At 60.4% G+C, this 24,533-nt stretch overlaps 2 protein-coding genes across 6 annotated transcripts in view; both read left to right on the top strand.

Moving 5' to 3' along the window:
• LLGL2 (LLGL scribble cell polarity complex component 2) overlaps positions 1-1,756 on the top strand; it is a 29,669-nt gene extending 27,913 nt beyond the window's left edge. Inside the window, exons 21-26 of one of the 5 annotated variants that reach the window (XM_054593022.1) lie at positions 19-172; positions 485-513; positions 768-815; positions 997-1,039; positions 1,163-1,201; positions 1,475-1,756. In XM_054593022.1, coding sequence (XP_054448997.1) covers positions 19-172; positions 485-513; positions 768-815; positions 997-1,039; positions 1,163-1,201; positions 1,475-1,511 — 350 coding nt within the window. In that variant the 3' untranslated portion in view covers positions 1,512-1,756. Of the gene's footprint in view, positions 1-18; positions 173-484; positions 514-767; positions 816-996; positions 1,040-1,162; positions 1,225-1,435 lie in introns of all 5 variants that reach the window. The other 4 variants (XM_054593024.1, XM_054593023.1, XM_054593025.1 and 1 more) reach the window with 4 other exon arrangements.
• Positions 1,757-5,073: 3,317 nt separating this feature from the next.
• MYO15B (myosin XVB) overlaps positions 5,074-24,533 on the top strand; it is a 31,047-nt gene continuing 11,587 nt past the window's right edge. Inside the window, 29 exon segments of the mRNA XM_054593087.1 lie at positions 5,074-7,103; positions 7,493-7,556; positions 7,797-7,906; positions 8,072-8,135; positions 8,460-8,582; positions 8,817-8,920; positions 9,085-9,148; positions 9,328-9,441; positions 9,576-9,737; positions 10,329-10,442; positions 10,541-10,599; positions 10,675-10,807; positions 11,822-11,917; positions 12,166-12,297; positions 14,150-14,275; positions 16,670-16,747; positions 16,972-17,087; positions 17,172-17,217; positions 17,353-17,477; positions 18,083-18,200; positions 18,411-18,574; positions 21,333-21,426; positions 22,102-22,158; positions 22,434-22,491; positions 22,722-22,852; positions 23,531-23,626; positions 23,730-23,965; positions 24,051-24,229; positions 24,404-24,476. Of these exon segments, the coding sequence (XP_054449062.1) occupies positions 5,074-7,103; positions 7,493-7,556; positions 7,797-7,906; positions 8,072-8,135; positions 8,460-8,582; positions 8,817-8,920; positions 9,085-9,148; positions 9,328-9,441; positions 9,576-9,737; positions 10,329-10,442; positions 10,541-10,599; positions 10,675-10,807; positions 11,822-11,917; positions 12,166-12,297; positions 14,150-14,275; positions 16,670-16,747; positions 16,972-17,087; positions 17,172-17,217; positions 17,353-17,477; positions 18,083-18,200; positions 18,411-18,574; positions 21,333-21,426; positions 22,102-22,158; positions 22,434-22,491; positions 22,722-22,852; positions 23,531-23,626; positions 23,730-23,965; positions 24,051-24,229; positions 24,404-24,476 (5,066 nt within the window).

Genomic DNA, 24,533 nt, shown 5'->3' with positions numbered 1-24,533 from the left:
AGCTTCTCCACCCACCAGGTTTCTACCTGATCTCACCCTCGGAGTTTGAGCGCTTCTCTCTGTCCACCAAATGGCTCGTGGAGCCCCGGTGTCTGGTGGACTCAACAGAAACGAAGAACCACAATCGTCCGCGCAATGGATCAGGCCCTGAAAAGGCCTCGGGCCGAGCCAGGTGGGTAAGAAGGGCAGGTGGCCTTTGTCCCTGCCCTGCCCCCACCCCGTCTGAGGCTCGCACTGGGAGCTGGCCAGGTCCCCCCTCCCCTGCGGGCCCGCTCACCCTCCTGGCTCTGGCTCTTCGCCCCACTTTGTGCATGTGCCCCTTCCCCCCATGAGCTGCCACCCAGGACAGGGCTTGGCTTACCTCCCAGGGGCCCTGCTGAAGGGTCAGTTGACCTCATTCTTCATGGGACTAGGGCTTTCAAGACAGACGAGAGCCCCGTGGCCCTCGCCCCTCACCCTCCCTGCCCCGCCCCCCCTCCCGCAGGAACTCAGGGAGCCAGAGCGACGGAGAGGGTAAGACAGGCCTCTCGGGGGCCGGGGAGTGGGGGCGGGGGTGGGGGATGTGAGCCGCCAAGCTCTGAGCACACCTGGGCCAGCTGGGCCCAGACATGAGGAGAGGGGACCCCCGGTGGTGGGTGGCGGGTGGCTGGTGGTGCTCAAGCTGGGGGTGGAAACAGCACCCCAGCCCCGCCAAGGAGGAGCTGAGCAGAGGAGGGCCCTGCTCTGCTCACCGGCCCCTGCTCTGCTTACCGGCCTCCGCCTTCCAGAGAGGAGACCCGGGGCGGCGATGGAGCACGCTCTGCTCAGTGACGAGCGTGAGTCAGCGCGGGGTAGGGGCGGTGGCAGGGGTGCTCCGGGGGAGGTTTGGAAGGCCAGGATGGGACTGAGAGTCATCTCCCTGCTGGGGCGGACCCACACAGCACGCCATCAGTGAAGGGACAGGGGGGCTGGTGCCGGGCCCAGCCGCTGCTGGCCTGACCAGGCCTCTGCCCCCAGGGGTCCTGAAGGAGATCCAGAGCACGCTGGAGGGAGACCGGCGGTGAGTCACCCGCCACCCCGGCTTCGGGGGGCCCGGGGTGCCGGGGAGCTCCGGGAATGAGGGCCCTTGCCGCGCCGCCCTGAGTCCCCGTGGAGGGTGACTGCCCCATCTTTGCCCACGCAGGAGCTATGGCGATTGGCGTTCTCAGCAAGTGGCCATGAGGTACAGCCTCAGCAACGGGGGAGGTAGGGACCCTGCGCACTGCTGTGGGGTGGGGGGCGGCTGGGAGGGCGTGCTCCTGGGGGGGGGTAGGAGGAAGAACCCCCTCCCCCGTCCCCCGTCCCCCAAGACCCTACGGACCAAGGGTCCATCCCCACCCGGACACGGGCCCCGGTTGTCCTGGAAAACAACGCGTCTGGGCTGAGAGTGCGTGACAGAGGCCCTCATCCTGCCCAGGGCGCACCTGAGTTCCTGTCACTCTGCCTCCTTCCACAGTGGAGTGAGCGGGCCACGCGTCCCGGCTGCGCGGTGAACACACTACTGAGGGCTGCTCCTTGCTCGGGCCGCATGGAGAGGCCCGTGGTCGGGCCGGGCTGGGGGCCCCCCGGCTGCACTCTGCTGCTGCTCCCGGACTTGGAGAAGGGGCCCCGGGCCCTGGGGCCTCCCCTCCCCAGGTCCCGCCTGTCTCTGTCATTTTTGTCAGTGTTGCACAGTTTTTATCAACCCCCGCCCCCCCTGCCCGGCTTTTTGTAGTGGGCCGGGTTTTAAATTATAACTGCCTTCTGGGTGAAAGAGTTTTTAATAAACACCTTATTACCTCTTCACTGGTCCAAGGCTTTAATTTTTTAATTGTGCAGAAATTTTCCACATAAATGGACACAGTCATTAGCTGGCTCCTTGCCTTTGCCTGTGGGGTTTGTCCCTTGGCCCAAGCTGGTGCTCAGGAGAGTCTGCTCCTGAAGTCATTTGCGTTGGAGCAAACCGTACCTGCTTGTGTGTGAATACGGCTGAGCCTTCCCTCTCTGGGGATAAATGGCAAGAGTTAACCATGTTGGGTGTGTCTGACCGCTGCCAGACGGGGAAGACACCCACAGCATCTCAGACCTGGTAGCTTCTTCCAGGCTTTAGAGGACTGTGGGGCGCTGCTGACGTGGCGGCAGTGCCTGGAGGTGACAGGTCTTGCCCCCGGTGAGGGGCTGGATCAGACAGATAGTAAGGTCGTTACACCAGGGGTGGGATTGGGCTTGGGCTCTGTATTTGCTCACCTGTCTTTGTTGAGCACCTACTATATGGCAGGTGCTTGGAGTTCCAAGGTGGCCACGACAATGTCGTCCTGTCTGTGTGGGGCACACAGCCCTTACCAGTGCGGGAGGCCTTAGGGGCTGGGGAGGTGACGTTCAGCTGCGCTGAGAGGGCCCAGAGGAGGCTGGGCGGAAGGCCAGCTGGGCTAGGCAGACTGGTCTGCACAGAGGACAAGAGGGGACAGCAGCATCCCGGGAACTGGTCGGCTTGCCACGGGAACAGGTGAAGAGCCGAGGGCGGCCGGCAGGAAGTGAGCGTGCGAGGCCGCCAAGCAGCCAGGGCCCGGCTGGGGGCCCCGCCGTGCGCACAGGGAAGAGCAGCTCCCAGGGCAGAGGACGGACGCGTGGTGGGCGCCCCCCGCCCACCGCCCTGCAGCCCAGCACGTGCGGCTCAGGAGTCTGGATTTGGAACCTGGGCCACTTGGGCATCCCTTGTTTCTCCTTAGAAGGGGGTAGAGCTTTCTGAGATGGGAGCCCCAAGTACCACGGGAAGTGGGGAGGGAAGTTCCCCAAAGGGAAGAGCAATGTTGTCCCCGAAAGAAGTAGAGATGGGAACGGGGAAGCCGAGCACTCTTTCTAGAGCCGCAGGCGGGAGGGAGGGCTGCGGACCCTGCAGTTCGAGTCTGGACTTCACCCCAGGCCAGGGAAGCCTTGGAAGGGCCCTGAGGGTTTCAGTATGATCTTGACTCTTCTAGAGACCCCTGTCGTCTGGGTCCCAGCGAGCCCCGCTGGTGCGATCCCTTCCCTGCTCTGCCTCAGTTGGGTCTGGGAAATGGGGTGTTTGCAGTATGCCCTCGGGATCGGTGGCGAGGCTCACGTGAGTCCAGGAGGGTAATGAGTTAGTGACCGAGTGACCTCTGTCAGGGTCGGGAAGGACAGAAAGGAAATTGAGCTTCACCGTTTACACCTTGGCTGGCACCGGGGTCCTTGGTCTGTAGGTCAGAGGATCACGCACCAAAAGTGGGTGCCAAGGACGGAGTAGGAAGATTGGTCCAGAGAGCCTGACAGCAGCCTCCCCTGGCCTGAAAGATGTGTGTGGTTTTTGACTGCCAGTTTTAGGGAACTTAGCTTTTATTAAAAACAAACAAACAAAAACTGGTTAGCTATAAACTAGGTGACACAAATGAACAAGTGACATGAAGTTTCCTTCCAAGAAACGAAGAACTGAAAATAACGCAGGCACTGGTGAATTAGAACAGGCACAGCCAGCACTTTCATGGCTCGGGGAAGCTTCGTGGCTGCAGGGACGACCTGGCTGATCAGACTGAACAAGAAGTTCAATACACACCCACACTCCTGAAACGATCACAATGTCTCCTCGAAAAGGGACATACACCTGCACTCCTTAGGGACGCGCTTTGCCTTAAGCACCCTGTGCTTTGAAACATGAGCTCACGTTGGCAGGTCGCATATTTTCGTTCTAAGAAAACACTCACTGGGGAGTGTGAGACCAGCAGTTTTCACTGACAGGCGCGCACAAGTGGAAGGGCTTGTCGCTGCCTGGAAAGTGGGTCAATGGAAGCTGGGCTGGCACGGAAGGCGGAGCGACGGGTGCTTCCAGCAGCAGTCCAGGGACAGGTAACGACAGTGGCGGAATGGAGATGAGCGGCTGAGCTGACAAGGACCGCTGCCCTGGAGAAGGTGGGCGAGTGTTCGGGGAGGTCGCTGCCAACCCCAGGGCCTTGGATGTACATGCAATAGCAGCCGGACACGGGGTCTAGAGACTTCGATCCTCATCTTCACTCTTCCAAGGAGGGAGCCTTCGAGTTAGAAGTCAGGCTGATCCAACCCCTCAACACCGCTTTGCCTGTGACAGGCTGTGGGACCGTGGCTATGTGACCTCACGCCTGTGCTTTACGTACCTGTAAAACAGGACATAATAACAGGGCCTGCCTCCTAGGGCCGTGAGGATTAAACGAGTCTGTAAAACCGCACAGCACCTGGCTGCTGGTAAACACCCCACCAAAGGCGGTGAAGGTGGTGGACCGGGGTGCGGGGGGTGAGGCCAGAAGAGGAGGAGGTGGCTCCTGGAAGGTGGGGCGGAGGGGCAGGGGGAGGCAGTGGAGGGAGAAGAGGGCTGGGCGCAGGCTGGAGGCATTTCCTTGTAAACCAAGCAGCTGAAGGAATAAACCAGAAAAGCAGAACGAAGAAAGGAGAGAGAACTGGTCTAGGCGGGTGTAAAGTTGACCAGTTCAAGGTGTACGTTTATGTTTTAGGCTGTTTTCTTTAAATTATATTTCACAATCTCAAAGAACAGTAACAACAAATCCCAACAGAACTCACGGGGTGCTGTGTGCCAAGGTCAGCCTGGTCCCCCCCTTCTGGAGCAATTCAGGGGACTAAGGGAGGAGAGTGGGGACCCGCCCCCGCCCCGGAGCCCCAACCACTCAGATTCTCCTGCACTCCTCACCCCGTGCTGGGCAAGAAAGGGGGGAGGCAGCTGAACATGGGCCCCTCAGGGAGGCGCGGTGCCAGGCTGCCCTAGGGGGCAGCAACTCCCTGGTGGAATGGTTGCCCTGTCCCCGGCTTTTGTCCACAGGGGCAGCATCTCCTGTTTCCTGGGCGGCCTCTGCTTCATTGTTATCTGCGGGGTCAGGACCCGCAGCCACTTGCATTATTGATGCTCATTTAAGGCGGGAGACTCAGGAGGGGCGGGGGAGGGCTGAGCCTGTAGACCCCAGGAGAGAAGAAGCAGGGTGGTGCGCATTGGAGGAGTGAGGCAACCGGCGGGCAGCCAGGCCGTCAGGAAGAGAGGACGACGGCACCGGGGAGACCCTCTTCACTGGGCCCTCCATGGGCGGGAGAAAGGGCAAGGCGCCCAGGCGCCCGGAGAGACCCGAGAGGCCAGCCTCGGGGGAGCAGGAGTCCGGGTCGGCCAGCGCGGACGGCGTGCCCAGCGGGGCGCGCCGTCAGGGCCGCGGTAAGGCCCGAGGATCCAGACCGGTCTTGGAGCCCGCCACGGCGGGAGGCCAGGGGACCCCTGGTGGCCGCAGGAAGCCCACCACCGAGGGGAACCGCGGTTGCAGACAGCCAGGGGCTGGGTCTCCACCAACGGCCCAGAGGAGACAAGGCAGCGAGAGGCGTCACAGACGCAAGCTGAAGGAGAGCCGCGAGTCCGGGGACAGCCATGGGGGGCGCCTGGAGGAGGACGGTATCCCCCGAGAAGGTAGAACAGGCGAGCACGGCCACCGCAGGAGGAAAGGAAAAGGGCGCCGACCCTCGGCTCCGCGGGGCCGCCGAAAGCCTCAGAGGCTCGATGGGCACACGTCCGGCGCGGACGGGGACAGCTCCTGCCGGGACAGCTCCTGCCCGGACAGCGAAGCCCGCGAGGCCCAGGAAAGCAGCGGCCAGAGCGGCGGGGCTCCGGAGCTGCGGCCCAGGTCAGAGCAAACGGACACAGGCTCGGCAGGCACCCCGACCGGGCCGGAGTCGGCCTTGGAGCAGGGCGAGCATCCAAGCAGCGACGAGCCCCGGAGCCAGGAAGGGTCGCTGGGAACGGGGCCCCAGGGAGAGACTGAGGATTCCGGGACAGACGCAGACTGGGGTCCGGAGGAGGTCGGGCCTGGACGGGGCCCACCGGCAACCCCAGCATCAGCGGGCCGGGCCCCGGAGGCCGAACAGGCTGAGCCAGGCAGGAATGCCCCGTCCTCCAGCCCCCTCGAGGGCAGGCCCGCGGGAGTCTCCCGGAGCTCCCTGGCTTCTCTGGACCCAAGGCCGACCAGCGACACAAGTGATAAAGTGGCGCAGGCAGAAGCGGAGTCGCGGGACACCGAGCCCAGTGGAGCCCAGGCCTCGACTGCCAGGGCTCCGCGCCGCCGGGTCGGAAAGGTGGTGGGGAAAGTGCACGCGGCGGCCAGCGAGAGCGCCCCAGGGGGCGCAGAGGGAGCCGGGCCCGGGGACCCAGCGCCGCTGGCCGCCCTCGTGACGCTCCACAGGCTCCGCGCGAGGCCCCCACCGGGCCCCGCTGCCCAGGCCGTGGGTCCCCGTACTGCCGGCCTCAAGGAGAGGCTCCTGCGCGTGGCACGGGTCCTGAGCTTCCTGCAATGGCTCTGGCGTCGGCTCCGGCGGCGCGCGAGCGAGGGGCAGGAGGCGGGTCCGGTGGCGGGGTCGAGGGCGGGCGAGGGGCGGAGTCGCGGGCCGGCGCTAAAGCGACGTCTAGGGCTTCGCCTGGCGGGCGTAGTGGGGCTGCGGGGGCGGCCGAGGGCTCCCCCTGGCGTCAGCCGGCACCCCCCGCAGGCCACCGAGAGCCCACCCTGCCACCATCCTTCTCAGGATGAAGACCCCATTCCGGATCCCAAGTTCGCGGTCGTATTCCCAAGGATCCATAAGGCGGGGAGAGCATCGAGCAGCCGGAGCTCAGAGGAAGCGTCGGCCGACGCCCCTGCCGGGGAGGGGCGCATCTGGCCTTGCGCAGGTACCTCAAGGAACAGTGAGGAGCGCAGGGTGAATGGAGAAATGGTGGCCGGTCCCCGTGACGAGCCCAGTGACCAGCCCCCTCTGGACGAGAGTGGCTCCAGCAGCGAAGCAGAGTCCGAGACCTTGGAAGCTGAGGCTCCGGTGCACTGGGCTCAGGGCTCCGACACCCGCGAGGACCCTGGGCTTGGCACAGACGCACTGCTGCCCCAACTCACTTTGGAGAGGAGTCCGGGCCCCTACCTGTCCCAGAGGGAGCGGTGGGAGCCGGAGGATGAGGTCGAGGAGGCGCTGGAGAGGGAGCTGGAGCTGAGCCTTGGGCCAGGCCTGGAGGCGCCATCCTTTCTGGGTGCCGAGGGCAGCAGCCCAGGGGCCGCCCTGGAAGACACCGAGGACCTGGCCTGGCTGCAGTGAGTGATCGAGGTTCCAACTCTGCCATGCCTGGGGCGCGTGGGTCCTCACAGAGCCCCTACTCCCGTTTTCATAAACTGTAGAGGGGATTTTGCCTCACTGAGGGTCGTCTGACTGGAAGGGCAGGGGAGGGATGAACCTCAGATGCCCCTGCCTGGAACTTCCTTCTCTAATCGGCACAAAGCTTCCCTCTGAGTCAGCAGCCTGGCCCTGCTTCTCAGCCCCTCGGGGTGGGTAACTTACTTAGCAGCCCCTCCCCTCTGTTATATGGATGGAGCTCAGATAGGCTGTATGGTGTCCCGAGTGTCTCTGCAGCCAGCGGCAGCAATAACCTAGGACCTCCTCCCTTCCCGCAACATCCTGTTCCTCCACCCCGCTGTCCCCACAGACCGCTGTGCGACAGCTCCGTTCTGCTGTGTCTCAAGAAGAGGTTTCACCTGGGCCGAATCTATGTATGGAGGGACCCAGGGAGGGGATGGTGGGCTGGGACTCCCTTTCCCCTGGGATCAGAGGGCCCCCCAGCAGCCCTGGAGCTAGCTCCTCCTCCCTTCTCCTCCTGGGCGGGGTGCTGAACCCTCCTGGGGCCCACAGAGATGCCGCCATGGTCTGGGCAGGGGAGCATCAGAGCCCCATTCCATTTGCACCTCCTGCTCCCTCCCTGCTCTGTTGAGAGCCTCTGCTTCCTTCCCCAGACATTTGGGGGGCCCCTTCTGCTCGCTCTGAACCCCCGCTGGCCCCTGCCTCTCTTCACACCTGAGGTCCTGGCCAGCTACCGCCCCGGGAGGGCCCCCAATACCACCCCGTAAGTGACTTTCTCCACCAACCTTTTGTTCACCCCTTTGGTGGCTAAGCCCTAGCATGTCCCACTGACTGAGGTCCCGGGGACGGTGGACACACACTGCCCCCGCCAGGAGGGCCCCAGATGCCCCTGGCAGCTTTGTCCTCTGCCCCTGCCCTCTTCCCCCAGACACATCTTTGCCATCGTGGCATCAGCCTATAGCCTGGCTCAGAGCACCGGGCAGGGCACATGCGTTCTCCTCAGGTGAGTGGTGACCGCCTGTGCGGCTGAACCCACAGGCCACACTGAGGGCTGGGGAGGAGCACGCAGGGGTGGGAGGAGTGAGGTCTGCATTTGAAACTGCCGGCCTGCCCCACTGGTGGGTAGCTCGGGGCTCCCGAAGGGCTGTGCTCCTGGCTGAAGTCACCACGTGTGCTCCTTGAATGAGGGGGTCTCCGTGCCTGGGGTCTAGCTTTCTGCATTTCCCGCGGGAACCTCTAGGGTGAGTACCGCTTCTGGTCCAGCACGTCCTCACTTCCCTGCCCCGTGGGGCTATCCTGTGGGCCCCTTCCTGGAGACCTTGCCAGCCCCTCCCTCCTGCAGCGGGCGCAGCGGCTCAGGGAAGACAGAAGCTGCCAAACAGATCGTGCGGTTCCTAGGCAGCCTGGAGCAGAAGCAGACGAGGGACAGAGGATGTCAGGTGAGGGGCAGCTGGCTATTTCCCAAGACCATCCTTCTCCTTTGGGCCAGGAGGGCGGTCTTCAGGTCTGTGGCTTCTCCTCCTGGACAGCCCCAGACATGGCCTACTAGGGGGGCAAGGTGGGTGGGCTGGACTGACCCTCCATGGACTAGCACAGCGCCCAGGCCCAGGGTGCCCTGATCGGTGGGCCCCGCTGCTGCTTCTGGGGATGTTTGAACGCCCTTCCCCATCTAGCTGGACGATGTGCTGCCCTTGCTCGGCAGCTTTGGCCACGCCAAGACGGTCCTCAATGCCAACGCCAGCCGCTTCGGCCAGGTCTTCCGCCTCTGCCTGCAGCAGTGAGTGACGGGCGTCCGGGTCGGCACAGGGAGCACCCATGGTCAGTGCCCTAGGGAGCTGACGCTGCTGCCCATGGGTCCGGCCCACGGTGGGTCCCCTTCTGAGCAGGGCCCCTGGGTTGCATGCACCCTGGGCACTCCTACCCAGTGTCCTGTGCCCACAGCGGAGTCATCGTGGGAGCCTCTGTGTCACATTATCTGCTTGAGACCTCGAGGGTGGTGTTTCAGGTAAGGCCCACCCTGCCGCTCGCCCCTTTCCAGCTCCCAGAGCGGGAAAGAGGGAGGGGCCCCTGTGGCGGGGCTGTGGTCCCTGAGTCCCCAGGCCTGCCTTCCCCAGGACTGGTCCTCGCTGCCCTGGGGCGCAGGACCTGGCCACAGCTCCCCCTAAGCCAGTCCCTATTCCCCAGGCCCAGGCTGAGCGGAGCTTCCATGTTTTTTACGAGCTGCTGGCGGGGCTGGACTGCGTGGAACGGGAGCAGCTGTCCCTGCAAGAGTCGGAGAGCTACTACTACCTCAACCAGGTGGGGGCAAGGTCCGCACAGCGAGCAGCAGGGAGAGCCCAGGAAGGGGTCTCAGTGTGGGGCAGGAGGGGGGGCAGGAGGGGAGCAAGGCCGTGGGAGGTCAGGCCCTGCCCCCACCCTGCTGTGCTCCGCAGGGCAGGGCCTGCAGGCTCCAGGGCAAGGAGGACGCCCAGGACTTCGCAGTCCTGGTGAAGGCCCTGCAGGCACTGGGCCTGTGCCCCGAGGAGCTGACCACAGTCTGGGCCGTGCTGGCCACCATCCTGCACCTGGGCAACATCTGCTTCTCCTCCTCAGAGGTGCGCTGCCCCTGCGGCGCTGGACCCACGGGGCTCGTCTACATAATCAGGGCAGCACTGACGATGCCAAGCGCTTATATCCATACATGGGAGACTGCAGAGCCCTGGGCCCCCCAGGCCGCACGGCTGCCCCGGGAAGGAGGCAGCCCCTCGTCGTTTAGATGAGGAAGCAGACTGGGAATTTCGGCATCTATGCCACCTCCTGTCCCATTAAGCTGACACCCCTGGGAAGCATCCCTGGCATTAACTGAGCGGCTCCTAAGTACCTGGCACTGTGTAAATCACTCTGCATATGTTTTCTCAGTTGGTTCTCAGGGCAGCACCAGCACATAAGGGGTGTGGTTTCCCCTTTTGCAATAAGACAGTGGAGGCTCAGAGAGGAAAGACTTGTCGGGCTGGCCAGCTAGTGAAGAGTCAGGCCAGGGCTCCAGGCAGGGCCCTCGGACCCCAGAGCCGGCTCCAGCCCGCCCGGATCTAGCTACCTTTGGGTGGCAGGGCAGCTGCCATGCAAAGCATGGCCTGGTGCCCGCCCTGAGGGACGTGGCCATGGCACAAGCAGAGCGCTCCCTGCTCCCTCCCTCCTCTGTCCAGCGGGAGTCCCAGGAGGTGGCTGCCGTGTCCAGCTGGGCCGAGATTCACACGGCAGCCCGGCTGCTGCGGGTGCCGCCCGAGCGCTTGGAGGCGGCCATCACCAGGAGGGTCACGGTGAGCTCGAGGGTTCCGGGTGGCGTGGGCCCGACCAGACCAGCTGATGTCTTGGTGCCGTGGGCCTGAAGTACCTTGTGCTTGTCCCTTGCCTCCAGGAGACTCCCTATGGCCCGGCCTCCAGGTCCCTGCCCGTGGAGAGCGCCATTGATGCCAGGTGGCCCTGGGGGCAGGAGGGAGCATGGCCTTGCCGGGCGCTCCGCTGCGCGCGGCTCACGCACGGTGCCCACAGGGACGCCCTGGCCAAGGCCCTGTACTCGCGACTCTTCGCCTGGCTGCTGAGGAGGACCGGCTCGCGGCGGGCCCCGCCCGGGGAGGGAGGCGGCATGGACAGCATCACTGTCCTGGACGTCTACGGCTTTGAGGTCACCCCTGGGGCGGGGCCCAGGATGGGGTGCCCACCTCATCCTGGTTATTTCTGGGGCCCCCAGAAGCTCCAGCTCTCCTGCGGGGGCCACGCGTGAGCTGCTTGCCTGCCGGCCTCTGAGATGCCCACGAGACAGTTGCCCTCTCCGGGAGGGGCAGCCGTTCTGCCCTGCTCTGTCTGGTCCTGACCCGGCCTCTGGACGGTTCTGTCCTGCTCGGCCTGTCCCACAGGAGCCTCCAAGGCAGCAGAAGATAAAGGCCCCAGGCTGGGGCAGCCCCCGCCTCACCGCCCGTGCGCCAAGGCCCTCAGCTCACCCTGACTTTTCCGAAGACCCTGCCTCCTGAAGGCAGGGAGGAGGGGGCTAGAGTGAGAGGGAGCCCCACTCAGTCCCTGGATGGGCCCTGCTCACTGCCCCGCCCCTGCTCTCTCCTGCTCCCCAGTGTGTCCCTGGTAACCACGGCAAGTGTGTGTGCGCACGCGCATGCGTGCTCTTGTGTGTTTTCGAGCATGTCAACTCTCCGTACAAAGCTACAAGAAGTGAGGGCTCTGCTGGGCTTACTAGTAAGATGCCAGGAGGCACAGAGGAAGGAGCCTGTGATGCCTACAGGAGGAATGTCAGAAGGCTTCTTGGAGGCGGCAGCCTGAGCCCTGCTTACAGGGAAGAGGCGTTCTGATAGCCTGTGAGCAGGGTTGTAGGCAAAGGAGCCTCGCAGACCACAGGACGCCCGGGACCAGAGGCCTGAAGTCTCACAGCCACGCCGAGCAGAGGGCAGGGGCATGGGATCCTAGAGGGAGGCCTGACTGGGGCTGGGCAGGACGGCAGCAGCCTGCACGCCACGCCCGGGCCTGTGCACGGGACCCTGCGGGCTGCCGCGGCGGCCCCGGGGCGCCACTGCTCCCTCTGCTGGGGAGAACGCGGGCCGCCCTGTGGGAGCGGGATGACGGGCACCGGGCCTGTGTGCCAGTCCCCCCACCTCGGCGGGCGCCCCCCTCACTGCCCTTGTGTCCGCAGGCGCTGCGGGTGAACGGCCTGGAGCAACTGTGCAACAACCTTGCCAGCGAGCGCCTGCGGCTCTTCTGCAGCCAGAGGCTGCTGGCCCAGGAGGAGGCAAGGCCCCGGGGCTGGGGCGCGGCGGGGCACGCCCAGCTAGTCCCTGGGACAGGGGCCACCTCTGGTGAAGAGAGGGCGCTGCCCTGACAGCTGCACCCCAAGGCCCGCTTGCGATGGGCTGCCTCAGTCCTGAGCCTCAGTTTTCCCATCTGTAAAAGGGGGGCCTCCACCCCTGCCCTGGCTCGGATGAGGTCCCGCGTGACTGTGGTGGGCTCTGTAAGCAGCCCAACGGTCGCTGTCCCCAGGAGGAGTGCCAGCGAGAGTTGCTGCCCTGGACGCCCATCCCCCAGCCTCCGAGGGAGTCCTGCCTGGACCTCCTGGTAGACCAGCCCCACAGCCTCCTGAGCATCCTGGACGCCCAGACATGGCTGTCCCAGGTGAGCACCCAGTGGCGGGGACAAGGAGCGGGGGAGCAATACAGCGATGGGGTCCAGAGACCCTGCCCACCAATCCTCAGTGCAACGTGGGAAGACTGTGGCCAAACGGGGTTCAGCCCTGTGCTGGGTGACCTTGAGCAGGAGGTCTGACCTCTCTGAGGTTGCTCAAGTCCTCACTGCAGAAAGGAGACAGCAGTGCCTGAGGGTGGCGGGGACCGGGCGGGGCTCACGGGAGGCAGGCGAGGGCCAGTGCAGAGCAAACCTCAGGACCACGGCGCATCCCTTCCTCACGCCCTCGCTGCCTGCCTGCCTGCCAGCTCCCAGTTAGGACCCTGCCGCTGCATTACTTATACTTTGTAACACGTGTGTCCATGAGCAATTACATTGCACTGTATTTAGCAGTTACCGTATATTTTTTCACTGGCCCTCCTGAGGTAACCTGGGCCCTCCTCTGAAGGGTTTCACCCTTATCAGCAGCGCCTGGCAAGTGGTTATGGGTTCACTAAATATTGCACGAATGAGTGAAAGAGCCAGGAATTGTGCGAGGAATAAAAAGGTGAGCAAGAGACCCAGTCCCTCCCTTTGAGCCTTCAGTGTAGCAGGAGAAAGGCGTTCATTACACACATGCAGAGCACGCACACACGTGAGGTCACCCTCGTGTGGCCCGTGGGTGGCTGTACTGGGCCACAGGAACACGTGTGTAGATGGGCCTCCTCTGGGAGCTTAGGCTGTTTAAGCTAAATACACCATGACCCCAAAGATAAGGTGACCCTCCATTTTCCCACATAGAGGTTGAAAATGAAAGATTAAAAAAAAATAAAAAAGTAAAATGTGATAATAGTATTTTATTGATCAATACAATATTAATATTAAAGTATTAATATGTAATATATATGGATTTATTATCTATCACAGCAATTTTAACTATTTTTTTTTAAATCTCCTGGCACACATAAACTAATTATTAAAAATCTGTGGCACAGCAAAAAAATCTACTTTTTGCCAATCTGACAAAAAAATGGGTATAATTTTGATTCATTCACACCAGACAGCTATTCTTGTGTTGGCTGTTGTCATTTCTTTATGGACCACCTAAGGGAAAAGAGGTTAGTGCTCCTGACTAAATAGTCAGGTTTTGCATATTTAAAAATTCTTGCGGTGCCCCAATTGAAAATCGCTGGTCTATTATAACAACACACGATGTGATATTGAGACATTACATTCATTTACTAACATGCATATTTGAAATCCCTTACCAGATAAACCTATTGTGTTAATTTGTACGTGATCGCTTTTCCTGGTTCACATTTCACAGTTTTATGAAACCAGTCGCAGGTGTCTGACATTTCAGGGCCACTTTTGGAATCACCAGCAGGGTTTCCTTAGGTCCCCATTCTTGGAAACTGCCCCTTTCGAGTCCGCGTTGGGTGCTGATGACCCAGGAATAGCCACCCCAGGGTGCACGCCCCCGCTGTGTGACCCCGAGGCAGGTGCGCCCACCCGTTGTTACCCGTTCCTCGGCTCCATGGAAGAGCCTCTCTTGGATTGATTGTACAAGTACTTTTTAAAAGATGTGTGTAGAGTCCCCTGTTCCTTCTACAGGATTTGATGGGGCTCATTGGCAGGGAAGGTATCTGTGTGTGAGGTACCATCTTTCTTTCGCAAACAGCACTTTGTTGTGCAAACAGCCTCAGGGAAAGAGAGAGGCGCCCTTGGGAAGGACTCAGGCTGCGTGACTCTTCCTACCTGAGGAAGGTGGGGAACCAGCGGAGCCCACCTCCTGCTCACCGCCTGGCACCTGGGCACAGCGGGAGGGCAGCACAGGCCTCAGAGGGGCCATCTCTCTCTTCAGGCGACGGACCACACCTTCCTCCAGAAGTGCCACTATCACCATGGCGATCACCCGTGCTACGCCAAGCCCCAGCTGCCGCTTCCTATCTTCACCGTGCGACATTACGCAGGGGCCGTCACCTACCAGGTACCAGGGTGAAGCCGGGGCAGGCTCCGGGGTGAATCGGTGAGAGCACTGTGACCTGGTGTTTCCTTTCGGAGTGAGTCAGCCGACAGGGACAGCAGTGGGTGAGGGGACACCCCTCGCACGGCTCGGCCATCTCTCCCCATCTGGGCCCCAGGCCCCGCCTGGTTCCGGGTGACTGTTAGGGGCTGGGGGAGTCGAGGCCACGGGACCCTCCAGGCCAAGGGGAGCAGAGCAGGGGACCTGGCTGCATAGGCTCAGGCCGTCCTCTCTCCTCTGAGCTTCCGTTTCCTTCCTCGTCCGCAAACGGGTGCGAATCCGTCCTGCACAATGTGATGACGATTAAACACAAAACCATGGAAATGGCCAGGCCGGTGCTCCCTCGAGGGATTTTTCCTCCGTCCTGAGTTTCACAGAGACTGCCCACCTGCCCCGGAGGAGGGGCACTGAGGGGACAGGGCCTGGCATAACAAGGGTAGGACCCTGTGACGGGTTTGAGGTGGGGCAAGTCACACAAGGCTTCCTGGAGGAGATGACATGGTTTGGTTATAGAAGAAAATACACAAACTACCCAAACAGGAAGCAAAAGGAGCAAATGTCAGTTATGCCTCCAAAAAATCATATCAAAAGAAAAAAAGGGAACACATGGAGACTGAATAAATAAAACCATAAAACTGTATTAAAGATCCCAAAAGAAGGCTTCAGAATGAAGGGACAAACCACATTCATGCTGGGGAACCCTAATATTGCTCATCCTTTCCCATGTGATCTAAAAACTAGTGCAATTCCAGACATTACCCCAGTGGGGTTTTTATGGCCGGAGGAGGAATGGGTTCTGATGAAATTATTCTGAAGTATTATCCTGAAGAGAAATGCATGAGAATAGCCAATACAATATGGAACAGCAAAAGATTATGGAGGAATTTGTTCTACCAGATAGTCACATACATTTTTAAAGCTCTAGTAATTAAAAGGGTACGGCGTTGATAACGAACAGGCCCATCAATAGAACAGAATTCCAAACCCAAAACAGACCCAAGAAATATGTAAAGGAACGCGGTTTATGATGAAGGCAACCTAAATGTGGTAAAATATACATAACATAAAATTTACCATGTTAGGTGTAGGATTCAGTGGCTTCAAGGACAAAATGTCCTGCGACCGTCAGCTCTGTCCCCTTCCAGGACTTTTTCATCCGCCCAAACAGAAACTCCGTCCCCATCAAACACTAACTCTGGTACCAGCAAATCTACTCTCTGTCTCTCTAAGTTTGCCTGTGCTGGGTATTTCCTACAAGTGGAATGATAACACACACACCCCGTCCTTTTGTGTCTGGCTTACAGCACTAAGCGTGTTTCCAATCCTCGTCCACGTTGTGTCAGAATTGCCTTCCTTGTATGGCCGAGTACTATTCCGCTGCACGTGTGACACCGTTCGGTTCACCGCTCGTCTTCGGATGGACACGAGTTGTTTCTACCTTTCTGGCCGTTGTGGATAATGTTGCCATGAACAGGGGTGGGCGAGCACCTGTTCGGGTCTCTGCTTCCAGTTCTTTTGGGTCTCTACCTGGAAGTAGAATGGCTGGATCACATGGTCATTCTGTGTTTAGATTTTTGAGAAGCCGCCGAATTGTTTTCCTTAGCAGCTGCACCATTTTACATTCCCACCAGCGTGTATGTGGGTTCCAATTTCCCTGCATCCTTGCCAATACTTGCAATTTTCTGTTTATTTTTAAAAAATTATAGCCATCCCAGTGGGTGAGAAGTGGCATCTCATTGTGGTTTTTATCCACATTTCCTGAATGACTAATGATGTTGAGAATCTTCTCATGTGCTTCTGGACCGTTTGTATAGCTTTGGAGAAATGTCTATTCAAATCCGCTGCCCATTTTCAAATTGTTTGTTTTTTTCCTGGCGAGTTGTAAGAGCTCTTTACATAATCTGGGTAGTAATCCCTTATCTGATATGTGAAGTTTTCTTCCATTCTGTGGGTTGTCTTTTTGCTCTTAATAGTGGCTTTTGATGCACAAAAGTTGTTGATTCTGATGAAATTTAATGAACTCTCGCTGCTCTCGTTGCCTGTGCCCCTGGTGTTGCCAAGCCCCATGTCAGGAGCTTTCTCCCTGTGGTCTCTTCTCAGCATTTTATAGTTTCAGGTCTTACATCTCGGTCTTTGATCTATTCATTTGGAGTTAATTTTAATACAAGGTGTGAGGTAAGAGTGCAATTATATTCTCCATCAGGTGGATTTCTATTTTTCCAGAACAATTAATTAAAGAAACAAAGGTGACCTTTTAACTCTGAGGGGCGGGGCTGGATGACAAGAGGACCCACCAGCCTCTACACGCGGCCTTCTCTCCTTGGTGTTCCATCCCCTTCCCCGCATTGTCTTCCCCAGGTTCACAAATTTTTAAACAGAAACCGGGACCGTCTGGACCCTGCTGTGGTGGAGATGCTCGCCCAGAGCCAGCTCCAGGTGCCCGCCGCCCCCCGGCCCATGCCCCCCACACCCTGTCTCCTCATTCGGCCTGGACACTTGCTCAGGGGGCCGCCCTCAAGCCCCAGGCACCGTGGACCACGACCTCCACTTGCCAGGGTCTGGACGCTCTGAGCTGGCCCACCGTGACTCCCGGGGCTGGGGGCAGGCCGGGCTGTGGCCGAGCTCTGGGGGCCGCCGGTGCAGGCTCCTCTCCCCCGCAGCTGGTGGGCAGCCTGTTCCAGGACGCAGAGCCGCAGGCCGAGGGAGAGCGAGGCAAGCCCACACTGGCCTCTCGGTTCCAGCAGTCCCTGAGGGACCTGATAGCCGGCTTGGGCAGGTGAGAGCAACGTCCCCACACCCAGCGGCAGGGAGTTGGATAGGAGCCTGACCTGTACCCAAGTGACCCCTCTCCACCCATCAGGAGCCACATTTACTTCATCCAGTGCCTCAACCCCAACCCGGGAAAGGTGAGCTCCCGGCACCCGGCCCAGAGCCCGCCTCCCGCCCGCCCTTCTCCGCCCCCTCCTTGTGCCCTGCCCTGCATTCCCGGCAGTTTAAGCCCCAGGACAGCAGCCCTCACTGACTCTGTCCCGCGGCCACAGCTCCCGGGCCTCTTTGATGTGGGACACGTGATGGAGCAGCTGCGCCAGGCAGGCGCGCTGGAGGCCATCTGCACCCGCGGCGCCACCTTCCCCGTGCGCACGCCCTTCCACACCTTCCTGGCCAGGTGGGGCTCCAGGAGGGGCCGCCGCGGGCCCGCGCCCCTCAGGGATGAGGCTCCTGAGAAAGGCCCTGGGGGCCCTTCCGGGCGAAGGAGGGCCCGCTCTCCCAGGGACCCTGGGCCTGGCCACCAGCCCTTCCTCTCTTCATTCTTCTCTCTGTCCTTCTCTCCCCCCAGCTGTCTCTCTCCTTTCACAGCCACTGGCTATGCGCCCCTCCGTGCCTCCCTGACTTAATCTGCCTCTCCTCCACTCAGCAAAACTCTCCTGGGTGCCTAGCCCCTTGTAGGTGCTTTATACATCACTGTGGCCTGGGGGGCTGGATGAAAGGAAGTGAAGGGATTAGCAAAGAACATAGATGGGTAACCCGCAGACATGGGCCACAGCGTGGTGACGGCCAGAGGGCAGGGGGCGGGCTGGGTGCCGGTGGGCAAAGGCAGGGGAGAACGGGGACATCTCTAGTAACGCTGACAATAAAAAATAAAAGGTGGAAAAAAATCATTGTCAAACGACTTAGGGACTGAACAGACACAGAGGGGCTCAGGGTGTCAAACAAGAGTGGAGGGAGGTTCGTGCTGTGCTTGGACCACCCTTGACCCTGTGCTCGGGGCAGGTTCCGGATCCTGGGGACCGAGGGGCAGGGAGGGTCCTCTGACCGGGAGAGGTGTGGTGCCATCCTGAGCCAGGTGCTGGGGGCTGAGTCGCCCCTCTGCCACCTTGGAGCCACCCAGGTAGGTGTGTGTGCGGAGGGGTGGGCGTGGCTGGGAAGGGAGAGGAGCGTTCCGGGACAAACCCAGAATCTGGCGGTCAGGAGGTGGAGTGGGCTCGGTGGCACCCGGGAGAGTAGGGCGTCTGGCTGGAAGGGGGAGGCTGAGGCCTCAGGAGAAGGGCAGGGTGGGCCCAAGCGCCCGGCCGCCTGCAGCCCACGCCTCTGCCCCCAGATCCTGCTGCAGGAGCCCGGCTGGCGGCAGCTGGAGCAGCGCCGGGCCCAGCGTCGCTCCCAGGTGCTGCTCACCCTGCACCGCGGCCTCCGGGCCTATGTCTCCCGCCAGCGCCTCCGCCTCCTGCCACGGCTTCAGGCTCGCGTGCGGGGGCTCCAGGCCAGGTCTGCAGGGGTGGGGCGAGGCCCTGGGCGTCCCCCAGGTGGTGGGGCAGGGGTGGGGCAGTGTGGGTCTCGAGGCGAGTCTGCTGCCCCAGCGCCCTCCCGTCAGCACTGGGCCCTCCTCGGCCGTATCCCCGCCCACCCACACGCCCGCGGTCTCCGCTGGAAGACCCTCAGCCACAGGACACCTGTGGTCCGTCCAGGCCACCCCAACCTGCAGCCCCGACTCCCGGGGTGCTCTCTTTCCTGGCCCATGCTTCACTCTGAGGCAAGAATGACCTTTGAAAGGCATGCGTGGGATTTAGGCCAGACTTGAACACTCCAGGCTCTTGGGACCTCCGGGTCCCCCAGCGCTGCCTGCCCCTTCTCACCTAATTAACCCAGTCACCCTTCACAGCCTGTCCCAGCTCATGCATCCAACAGCTCTTCTTTTTTTTTCAAATTATAAGAGAAAGTTTATTTAGACAGTTACAGAGGTAGCAGAAGTGAGCTGTAGAACAAATAGCCCCAGGAAACAAGTTACAGAAGAAAAAGAGGGGCCCTCGGCGCTTAGGAGAGAGAAAGGCGAAGGTACAGCACCTGGGGGAAGAAGAGGGAGGCGGACACGTGGGGGCACTCCCCGGAGCCAGGGCACCCCATCCAACAGCCCTAGACTGACCTCCTTCTCTGTCTCCGCTGGGCCGGATGCTGGCGGCACAGGGACGAAGGCCGGGAAGGTGCCCTTAGGCCGCTAGCGAGCGTCGGATGCAGACAGCGAGCCAGCCGCCAGTCACCCCCAAGGTGACTGCTGAAGCTCGGAGAATGTGTGAGGGCAGGGACACCAGGGGAGTCTCCGCAGAGGGGGCACCCCTCACCACTGCCTGTTTCTAGAATGTTTCCATGACCGACAGAAACTGTAACGGTTAAGCGGTAATTCCCAGTCTCCCTGCCCTCCAGCCCCTGGGAACCTCCAATCGACTTTCCGTCTCTATGAATTTGCCTACCCTCGATGCTCTCTGCGAGTCAGCTCATACAGTATTTCCTTCTGTGCCTGGCTTACTGCACTGAGCATAACGTTTTCAAGGTCCATCCATGTTGTCACATGTGTCAGAACTTCATGTCTCTTTTACGGCTGAATAATGTCCCATCGCACGGGTAGACCACATCTAGTTTATCCACCGAGCCTTCAGTGCGCGTTTGGGCTGGCGCCCCCTTTCCGGCCGTTGTGAGTAATGTCGCTGTGAGCACGGGTGTCCGAGCGTGTGTTCAAGTCTCTGCTTTCAATCCCTTCGGGTCTATGTGAGGAATGGGGTTGCTGGGCCATGTGGTGGTTCTATGTTTGGCATCCTGAGGAGCGGCCCAGCTGTTCTGCGGAGTGGCCGTGTCATTTTATGTTCCCACTGGGAATGCAGGAGGGTTCCAATTTCCCTGCTAGCCAATACTTACCTTCCTTTTCTTATTTTTAAAAATAATTACAGCCCTCCTGTGGGTGTGAAGTGGTACCTCCTGGTGGTTTTGATTTGCATTTCCCTGATGACTAATGATGTGGAGCATCTTTTCCTGTGTTTCTTGGTCGTTTGTCTGTCTTCTTTGGAGAAATGTCCATTTAATAAGCCCTCTGCCTGCTTTGTAATTGGGTTACCTGCCTTTTTGTTGTTGAGCTGTGGGGGTTCTTTATATATTCTGGATATGAAACCCCTATCAAACATGTGACTTGCAAATGGGCCCCTCTTCTGTGGGTGGTCTTTATACAAAGGATACTGTCCTTGATGCACAAAAGCTGCAGACTTACTTTTAACTGTCTGTCTTGCTCAGGGCCCCTTCGCTGAGGAGTCTGGTCTTTCTTATGTTTGGAAAATTCTGAGACATTTTTCTTGGGACACTGTCTCTTCCAGGATCTCCTATTAGATTTTCAGTGATGTCATTTGTCATTTTCAGAGGTTCTACTTCTTAAATAATAATATGCCAGACTCCATCGAAATGCAAGTCAGTTAACATGAATATTGTCAGTCTATTTAATTTCAAAATGAGAAGGTTGTCAGATATTTCTACCGTGAGGATCATCTGCCTAACAATGAGGAAATCACAAGTATTATCTTGGCTTGAAGAGAAATGCAGTGTTTTATAAGAGTGGATTTTTATAATAAACTTCTCCATTAAAAAAATATATAAAACAACAACAACATCTGTAATAATATGCTAGACTCTATTCTAAACATTTATATCTATAGTCCTGGCTGGTGTGACTCAGTGGATTGAGTGCCAGTCTTCGAATAAAAGGGTTGCCGGTTCGATACCCAGTCAGGGCACAGGCTGGGTTGCAGGCCAGGACCCCAGCAGGGAGCACAAGAGGCAACCACACATTGATGGTTCTCCCCCTCTCCTTCTCCCTCCCTTCCCCTCTGTCTAAAAATAAGTGAAAAATCTTTTTTAAAATTTGATATTTAAAAAGTAGTAATAATAAACACTCATGTCTGTAAAAATCCTCATTTTCACAGATGACAAAACTAAAACCCAGAGAGGGAAAGTAACTTATCCAAGCCCACGGTGACTAAATAGGAGGGGAATGAGCCCAGGTGGTCAGCTCGAGTCCAGGGTCATACTCCCCGGTGCTAGACAGCTTCTCAGAGGACCCCTTCTCTCAGTGTCCTGCCCTTTTCCTAAGCCCCCGGGGGCTTCACTGGCCTGGGGTCAGTTTTTACATTCCCGTCTTAGCTTGGAGGATTCAGGCACCAGGTGGGTGTAAGTTCAGACACCTCCCTACCCTCCTCCCGGCCTCCAGGAAGCGGTACCTCCGGCGGCGGGCGGCCCTGGGACAGCTGAACACCATCCTGCTGGCGGCCCGAACCCTGCTCTGGAGACGGCGCAGAGCGCAGGTGAGGCACAGAGCGCAGATGAGGCACAGAGTGCAGGTGAGGCGCTCTCCGGCAGCTCAGGGAAGCAGCCCAGCGCATTGCTGGCCCAGCCAGCGGGGTCTTCACAGGGTGCGCCCTCCTAACCCATCCACACAAGGTCAAGGCCTGGGGCCATCGCTGCTGCAGTTCTTCTTCCCAGTTCTGTCTGCCCGGCCAGGGCAGGCTGAGGCCTCTGGGAGGTAATGGCCTTCCTTCATCCCTGCCCACCCCTCAGGCCCATACTGTCCCCTCCCTGCCTGAAGTGTCTTCCCATCCCCTCTGGACCTGCTCCCCTCTCTCACCTAATGACTCCAATTTGAGGGCCATAAAGCGGCTCAAAGTTCAGTGCCCACATAGTCTCCCCTTCCTTGGCCCCTCCCTGGATGGACTTTGTCCCTGGGACCATTCCTGCCCTGCTGCCTTCCGCCTAGCGCCCTGGCAGACAGACAGTGACGCCCGCCGCGTGGAGGCTGGTGAGGCTCCGGAGGGCTGGGCGCAGGCAGCTGGCCCCTCTGGGTCTGTGCGCGTTCCTCTGCCTGCGCCGCCGCCTTGCGGGGCCAGAGGGGCCTGCTGATCTTCCGTGCCTGGGAGGGGCCTCTTGGCGGCTTGACGTGGCTCCTCTCCGGGACATCAGCTCTTCTTGCATCTCCCTGACAGCTCGGGCTTTGGCGTGGCTGGCACGGCAGCGGGTCCTCCGAGAACGTGCCAAGCATGGTAGGTGGCTGAAGCTAGAGGGAGTTACTGGGTGACGAACCGGATGAATCTGGCACAGCTTGAGGGGCAGCCGGCGTGGCTCCTGCCCCACGGGGGCAGGTCGTGAGCCCCAGGAAGAGGTCTGGGTGCCCTTGGTGTCCCCTGAGGGCTCCTGGGGCCCTGTTTGGGCCAGCATCCATGGTCTTCGGAGGGAACTTTACAAACCTGGCATGGGGAGGGACAGTGGGCACCTGCGCCCCCCGCTTAGTGTCCGGCCAATCCCTCCTCCCCGCCAGGAGCTGGGGTGCCTGGAGATCCCAGACGAGCTGGCCGTCATGCTGAGGACAGCGGAAGGTGAGTCCTGACTGGTGTCACTCTTCTCATGACCCTCCGCAAGGCCCTCTGAGTGTGTAGGGAGGGTCTGTCCCCGCGGTCCCTCCCACTCAGTGATGCTCCAGGCTCCCGGGAGCTCACTGCCCAGCTCCCTCTGCCCCGGGTTGGGGGGCCGATAGTGAGGGCTGGAAGCGGCACCAGAGCCAGCGCATAACCCGGTGTTTCTGGGCTGCCCTCTGGCGCTGTCCCAGGCTGCCAGCACAGTCTGGCCCAGAGCATCACGGAGGCCAAGCCCCCAGAAGTTCCTGCTCGGCCCAGCCTGACCCTCCCGCCGGACATCGACCGGTTCCCCTTCTCCAGCTTCGTCTCCACCGGCTTTCAGGTGGGCCCCTAGGCCTCAGCTCTTCCTGGCCGACCCCTCCAGGTCTCCAGGTGTTAGCCCCTGCCAGGCAGCGGGTCGGCTCCTGCGGCCCCACCCAGCCTCCTCCCTGTCCAGTCACTAGGGGTGGTGGCGGACACAGCACAGCAGCATTGCTCGGAAAGTATTCATTGAACCTAACTGAGTCACCCTCCGGTGCTGCTTAGATTCGTGACGCCACACCTCCGTCACACCTGTGGCAGCGCCGTCCTGGTGAAGTCACATTGCCAAAGCAGGAGTAACGACCAGGGACGCTGGCCAGGCGGCAGTGTCGGGGTCCAAACGGCCTGTAGAGTGTGATCCCAATTGTGTTAGGAAAAACAAACAAAAAGGGTGGGGGTGGGCGTGGCTGGATTTGTGCAGAGAAAGCGGGACAAGAAAGACAGGGGCTGCCACACTAACTGGTTGTACTAGTGGAATGTTAGTGGTGGTTTTTATGCTTTATCCTTTCCCGTGTTTTCTGAGTTTTCCACGTGCATGGGTATCAATGTTCTCATCAGAACAAGCAAAGAAGCTGCATTTTAAGGATAGTTTTCAGGCCAGTCCTTCCTTCTCCCTCTCCCAGGGTGACGCTCCCTTGGGGTCCCCAGGGCTGCCTCTGGCAGGTCAGCCCAGACACCGTGCCACCCTCCTTCCTTGCAGGAGCCATCTCTGCCCACCCCTGGGCAGCTGCTGGCCAAGCCCCTGACCCGGCTAGATGGGGAGAGCCCTCAGCATGCGCTGGATATTAACAAGGTGGTGAGTGACCCACCGGTGGGGGGACGGTGGAGGGCCTGGCCCCCGGTGCTGGCTGGGACCACGGAGCCCGACCGCCCTGCCCTCGCTCGCCCTGTGTCTGCAGATGCTGCGGCTCCTGGGGGACGAGTCCCTGCTGTCCTGGCAGGAAGAGACCATGGGCACGTACCTGGTGAGGCAGGGGCAGCACCGGCCGCGACTGCGGGACGAGCTCTTCAGCCAGCTCGTGGCCCAGCTCTGGCACAACCCCAGCGAGCAGCAGAGCCAGCGCGGCTGGGCCCTCATGGCTGTCCTGCTCAGCGCCTTCCCCCCGACGCCCGCCCTGCAGAAGCCGCTGCTCAAGTAAGGGGCCGGGTGGGCGGAGGCCCCCGGGCGGCGGGGCCGGCGGGCCGCCCCGCCCCACAGCAGCCCTGTGCTGTCCCCCCAGATTTGTGTCCGACCAGGCCCCCAGCGGTATGGCAGCGCTGTGCCAGCACAAGCTGCTGGGGGCCCTCGAGCAGACGCGGCTGGCCCCCGGGACCACACGGGCCCACCCCCCGACCCAGCTCGAGCGCACGGCCAGCCGGCGGCGGGGCCGCATGGTGCTGGACGTCTTCACTTTCAGTGGTGAGGCCCGCCTCCGGCTCAGACCCCCCCGGGCCCACAGTGCAGCCAGCCCTGCCCCTGCCCGGACCCCTTCTGTCCTGTCCTGCTTTGGGAACCCCCCTGGGGACAGCAGCCCCTTCCTGGCAGGGTGACCTCACTGTCTCTCGCTCTTGGTCCGCGCCCCTCCTCCCGTAGAGGAGTGCTTCTCCGCAGAGGTGGAGTCCTGGACTACGGCGGAGCAACTGGCTGGGTGGATTCTGCAGAGCAGGTATGGGGGGGCCTGCGGTGGGGGTGCAGCCCACACTGACGCTTGTTCCATCCTCCT

Source organism: Pteronotus mesoamericanus, unplaced genomic scaffold (assembly GCF_021234165.1).
Source record: "Pteronotus mesoamericanus isolate MK-2021 breed Mesoamerican mustached bat unplaced genomic scaffold, CSHL_Meso_final scaffold_408, whole genome shotgun sequence".
Classification (NCBI taxonomy): Eukaryota; Metazoa; Chordata; class Mammalia; order Chiroptera; family Mormoopidae; genus Pteronotus; species Pteronotus mesoamericanus.
The sequence above is the reverse complement of the archived record's forward strand: the minus strand, read 5'-3'. Positions and strand labels throughout refer to the sequence as shown.